General features: G+C 34.1%; 1 protein-coding gene across 1 annotated transcript; it reads left to right on the top strand.

Annotated features, from left to right (window-relative positions):
* Positions 1-2,158: 2,158 nt before the first annotated feature.
* LOC125219514 (mediator of RNA polymerase II transcription subunit 7a-like) lies at positions 2,159-4,881 on the top strand. Its single transcript, XM_048121511.2, has 5 exons — positions 2,159-2,438; positions 2,543-2,612; positions 3,521-3,687; positions 3,786-3,859; positions 4,519-4,881. The coding sequence occupies exons 1-5, from the start codon at positions 2,304-2,306 to the stop codon at positions 4,577-4,579; spliced, it is 507 nt and encodes a 168-aa protein (XP_047977468.1). The 5' UTR covers positions 2,159-2,303; the 3' UTR covers positions 4,580-4,881.
* Positions 4,882-6,612: the final 1,731 nt, after the last annotated feature.

Raw genomic sequence — 6,612 nt, forward strand, 5'->3', positions numbered from 1 at the left:
CTTATGAGTGTTTAGTTGTTTTTGTTTTTGCATCTATGAATTAAACAGTTATACTACTATTTGTTTATATTAGCATATCGTTTTGAGTTACATGGATTGTTACAAACTAAAATTGCTATTTCTTTTTTTAAAAATAGGAATTATTTCCATTTTGTTTCGTTTCTTAAAATTAGAAGCTTTCTATTTTAGAAAAAATAATCTTTCTAATAAGGTGTGATTTTTTTATTTTATTATATCAGTTATGCATTAAAATCGGTACCATTTCAAAAATTTATATGTTTAAAGGATGAAAGTAGTATTTTACTCTTTAAAACAAAATAAGATTTGACGATTTCCTCTATGGTTTGCTGGTGAGTGGCTCCCTCCAGATTGGGCTGCTGCCACTGTCGTTGCCGGTCACGGGGCAGTGACTCATCAGGCCACGCATTGTTGAAGCGCAAAGCACCTAAAAGCTAAGTCTCGACCAAATTTTACCATCACAGATATGAAGAAGCAGCTGATATCTTGAAAACTCTCATCTGGAAATCCATTAGAATAGTCAATTGACCAAATTTGATGTTTATGTAAAGATTCATTATTCGGCCAGAGTTCGGGATGTTAGCGACCAATTGACATTTTTAATTTCCAACACCGAGCTTGGATATATTTTTTTTAGTGGAAACTTTCGACTACAAACCTCTCATGTTCTCCTCGTGCACGAAAAAAAATCGCACATATTCGCTCCAATTGCGCTCAAATTCAATTGTGTGACTTTCTTTCTTAGACGCTCTGAGGTAGAATCATTTGAGTGTATGAATTGAATTTAATGTGAATATAGTAACGTGATTATGTTAGGAAAATCATATCTAGTTCAATTGAAAATGAAGTCAACCCAGTTTGAATTATTTCTATATTCCAATGGATAAATTTCCAATTTAATTAGTACATTTGTGTAGGGAGAGAGAAATTGGAGGAGAAAGAATGGTATTTTTTCTGCATAAGAGATAAGAAGTATCCAACTGGCCTGGCTGCGAACGAACAGAGCTACTGGATGCGACGGGCAAAGACCGAGAAATTTTCTAAGGGAAGAAAGTGGTCGGAATGAAGAAAACCTTGGTTTTCTAACAAGAGAAGCTTAGCAGAGACACTTTTGACGGAGGGAGGGAATGAAGATGAGTAAAAATGGCTAAGGGATATGGTTTCCCTTGTTACTTACAATATGCTGCTGCGGAATTTTGTAATTGGCAGCTTCGTTTCTGATGATGCCAACTGATAACATTTGCTTTTGGCGGTGTTATATATAATGATGATCATATCAATTAAAGCGGATATGATTTTCCTAACATAATCACGTTAACTATATTCACATTTAATTCAATTCATACACGTCAATGATTCCACCTCATTGCGTATGAGAATATCATACAACTTAATTCAAGTGCAATTGGAGCAAAAATGTGCATTTTTTTTTCGTGCAAGACGGAAGCGCGAGAGGTTTGTAGTCGAACGTTTCCACTACAAAAAATATCCAGGCTCAATTTTTTCATGAACTTAATGAAGGAAAGTGTGTTTCAGAGCTACCAAACGAGTCCTTATGATAATAAAATGTGAGTGAAATAAGTAGTGAAATGTAAGACCTACTGATAATAGTGAAATAAGACTCTTATTGTAAGACAAATCAAAATAATAAAATATACTCCCTCCGTCCCAAGGTATTAGACCAACTTTTCCTTTTGGGATGTCCCAACATATTAGACTCATTTCCTTTTTTAGCAAAAAGCATCTATCTTATTTTATTCTCCACCTACTTTTTTCTCTCTTCTCTCCCCTACTTTTTCCATCTCTCATACTTTACTCTCTCCACTTTAACTATTTAAATATCAATTTCTTAAATCACGTGCCCAAAAAAAGTGAGTCTAATACTCCAGGACGGAGGGAGTAACTCTTATTCTAGGATGGAGGGAATATCTATTTTCTACGTTTGGAATGAAATTCATCTTTCTCTCTTCTTATTAAAATATTTAATATTTTTTCTTCTGTATTTATTTCAAGTAACAATCTTTCTTAAAATTCCTATTGCTCAAGAATGTGGTGGGATCCAATAGAGCAGTAAAAGTGATACTCATATTTCAATTAATTTTTCTACTCATTTTTATACATATTTCTTAAAACTTCTACTCAATCAAAATGACCGTTTAAATTATGAACAAACAACTTTGTGAAAAATGAATTGTTCGTTCATAGTAGTAGTACTATTTTAAATTTGAATTGGCATGTGAAAAATTCTCTCTCCACTAATTGCTGCCTTGATCTCCAATTATCCCATGGCGACGGCCACTTATCCGCCGCCGCCGCCGTATTACAGGCTCTACAAAAACTACACCGACGACCCCGATTCCTGCCCCGCGCCGCCGCCTCCTATTGAAGGCCCCTACTCCCTCTATGGCGCCAGCTACACGGTATATACTGCAGCTGTAGAATGCAATTACCGATCAACAACTGTAAAATTGGGGGATTTGATACTCTGTTTCTCTAACCTTCTCTTTTACTAACTATCTTGTAGACGGATGACGTCCTTCCAGGTCTAGAAGAACAGGGCGTTCGTCAGTTATACCCTAAGGGGCCCAATATTGGTATGTGCGTGAATTCCTACTTTCAACGCAACACAATATACCTAATTCAGTGTCAAAATTTAATCGAGTCAATGTCAATTACGGTTTTTGTTTGCTCTTTTATGCTTTTGAATGATGTTTATTTCTTGTTTTTAAAGAGTTGGTTCAGGCTTTGTGAGAGCTAAAGAGCTTTGAGAGTTTAGGCATCACAAAAATTCATAATTTGGATATGGAATACATTGCATTTCAATAAATCAGTATTGTTATTATCTAAATTTGAATGTCCACGTTAAATAGGTGTGATGTTCACATTGTTTGTAAAAGAACCTTGGCCTATGACATCGACCACACCGAGCCTGGACAATATCATCCTTTTAATTACTGCATTGCTTTTAATTCCCATAAGACTGTTTTCTCAGCAGAAATTGACCACATGTACCATAGAATTCACTATAACAGTCACGAGCATTGAGATTGAGCATGAAGAAAATAGAACCCCTAGAAATTAAGATTGAATAGCTACATTTTTAATAACATGCACTCTAGATGATATGTGGAAATGATACTGAGCTTACAGAATTTAGCCTTTTAATCCCGTTCTGGTGTTAGATACTGGCATTGTGTTGAAGTTAAATTTTAGATCCTGTCAGACCCTATGCCAGGAGATCAAATTTCAGTCCAGTAATCAAATCAAGCATATAGATTCTATTATTAAGGTAAGAAAAAAAGGATAAGACTTAAGAGCATTCTTTCTATTTTAGCATCATTGTTCTTGTGAATTATCGATGCCCTCATGCTTAAGAAGATGTAATTTAATCTTACAAGCTTACCTGTGTTTCATCTCTTTATGTAGATATGTGCTTTATTATTCTCAAGTTGGTGAAAGAATGCCGTCCAAAACTGAATTTGTTCATTTGATTTTTCATTAGATTTCAAGAAAGAGCTCAGGTCTCTTAACAGGGAATTGCAGTTAAATATTTTGGAGCTTGCTGATGTTCTTGTAGAGCGTCCATCGCAGTATGCTAGGAGAGTAGAAGACATCTCTTTAATTTTCAAGAATTTATATCACCTTCTGAATTCTCTGCGTCCGCACCAGGTGAAGTAACTTAGGCAGCATTGATTTGCTTGTTGATTAAAGAAACAACCATTGGCTTTTGGCTTCTTTTAATATACATTTTCCCTTTATTTTCTCAGGCTAGAGCAACATTGATACATATCCTAGAACTGCAGATACAGCGGCGTAAACAAGCTGTTGAGGACATTAAAAGGTATGTAACCTTTGCGAAACTCTGCAGCGGACATGGAATCTGTCCGTTCTGTTGTTTAATGAATGAGACCTATATTTAAATTTCAGTTTGATGCAACTTTTACTTTTCACTTATCACCATCCAAGTATGGTTGTCGGGCATAAGAGAAGATAATTGTTAACATATTGTTTCCATTAGTCTAGCAAAGATAAAGTATTTGCTCATTACAGTTTTCTTTTTCTGTTATTGATATCTCTTAAATTGATTCTGAGTCAAGGACATTATATTTGTGCTACATGGTTTCTTATAACCACTGTATGGAAGTGGTGTATGTTCCTCTTCTGTCTGACATCGCTTTAGGACTCTGTATATGAAATATCTCCGAGCCGAATGTTTGGTGCATCTGTACTCTGTAGTCAAAATTTCATTGCATACAGACATGCCGGTCGATCACTCAGTTTCCATCGTTAAACCTGAAATTGACTTGTTTTATAGTAAACTTTAGTAAATATGATGCAAGAAGCATGATTTAAGCCAGACTTGATTTTGTAAAGCCAGTACCCTCTATCTCTCGCTCTAGAAACGACAGTTTTTATCCCTGCTTCGTTCTTGCCTTGCTTTCTATTAAAGTTGTTAAGGTTTTCACTGTATATCAATCATGTATATATATCCGGTGACAGGAGAAGAGAAGAAGCACAAAGGCTTCTAACAGAGGCGCTTGGAACTCTCGATGGACAATGAAAGATCAACTCATGTCTTCATGATACGTTATGCTTCTGAGTGCTAAACAAATAAAGTAATTCAGCAAATGGGGCGACTTTGAAGACACTGTTGCATTTGGAGCGTGCTTATTTGATAATGTAGAATCTGGGTACAATACATTGAATTGAAAGATACTTGTCTGAGTAGCCTACTCCTTGAAATGTATAGGGCAAAATACTCATCTACTTATTGTGTCAGTACTTATGTTCCTCCCCCTGATGGTGTTTGTCGTTGGTGATTAGTCTTGATAAATGAAAATTATTTAGGATAATCTATTGAAATTAACGATCTTCTCGATGGTGTTCATTTGTTTGATTCATGTCCACCTGAAGAAGAAAATATCGTAATGGATACCTATTACTACTATAAAGAAGAGCTTTAATTCACAAAATTTGGTTTGTTTATTTTGTTGTATTGTATTTATTTATTGCAACAGGGATTATGTTTTTCTTCATTATTTTTGGATTTGTGTGTTTTACCGTTTTTTTAACAATAAAAGCTAGTTAGGCATTTATAAGAAAATAGGATTAATTTAAATATATTTGAAATTAATGTTACAAGTTTATAAACGCAAGTCAGTATTACTTTTCCAATTTTTTATTTTTTTTAGAGTCGTTTTCTGAAAAACAAAAGGTTTGTACTTTGGAGTAGAAAACTGAGGAGGATAGGGTGGCTCGAACCCGATAGAGTGACCCAAATAGCTCATCAAATTTAGAGGGCTAGGGTTTCAAAAAGTGTATTCCGGTAAGGAGTCTCGCCGCTCCAGGTTCCTTCGATCCACGTCGTCTTCATCTGAGAAGTTAATTTCATTTTTTCTCACTTCAACAGATTAGGTTCAATGGATATATTAGCGTACAAGATAAAATCATTATATAATTTATTTATTTTGTATCTAGATTTGAGGGTGTAGGCTATAAAAGATTATAGATACGTATCACATATGACACCGTACATTTAACTAGTACTCCCTCCGTCCCTTGAAATTTGGCACCATTTGATCCGGCACGAGTTTTAAAAAATGTAATAGAAAGTGAGTTGAAAAAATTAGTGGTATGTGAGTTCTACTTTTATATATTAGTTTTAAATAAAATGAGAGTGAGAATGAGTTAGTGGAATGTAGGGTCCACTACTTAAAATGGTAAAAGTGAAATGTAACAAATTTTTAGGGACGAACGAAAAAGGAAATAAGTGACAAATTTTCAGGGACGAAGGGAGTATTAAATTATACTACCATTATTATGTTTTTTTACTAATAAACATCGAAGAATTAATTTGAAATTATGAGATATTAATCCCTAAAAACCATAACCCAATTAATCCGCACATGATTAACCCTAAAATCCGAGTAAGGCTGACCCGAAATCTGTTGGACTGGCCAATTAACATCTCTATACAAAACCAATCAAATATTACCGGACAGTAAATATTTTCAACATCTCTATTTATCCTTTCACTTAGCATTCGCCAAACGTCCAAATAGAGAGATTTCAGAAAAAGAGATTAAATTCGTTGATCTTTCGAAATATTGGATTGTGACATACGAAATATTCAAAATAAGAGATTTTTAAAATTTTATGTTTTTTTTTTCTTTTTCTTATTATTTCTTTCACAATATTTACAAATTACACCCTCTGTCCGCAAATAGGAGTCTCGTTTTTCTATTTTAGTCTGTCGGCGAATAGGAGTTTCAGTTTACTTTTACCCTAAATAGCTATAGGGTCTCACCTTCCACTAATTCATTTTACTAACATTTCATTTAAAACTAATAGTATATACAAGTGAAACTTATATTCTACTAACTTTTTCGGACTCAGTTTTTTTAACATTTTTTAAAGCTAGTGTCACCAAGAAATGAGAATTGCGAAGAAGTTTTTTTAACATTTTTTAAAACTATATAACCACTTACCCCTAATATTTTCAGCGCAATATTTTCTTAATAATCTCACGACCACAATATTTACAAAATTAACCAATTTGAATAATATTTTTATTCTAATTTTATCTCTTTCGAT

The sequence above is a fragment of the Salvia hispanica genome, chromosome 1 (assembly GCF_029641045.1).
Source record: "Salvia hispanica isolate PSC_SH4W2 chromosome 1, Shi_PSC_v1, whole genome shotgun sequence".
Classification (NCBI taxonomy): domain Eukaryota; kingdom Viridiplantae; phylum Streptophyta; class Magnoliopsida; order Lamiales; family Lamiaceae; genus Salvia; species Salvia hispanica.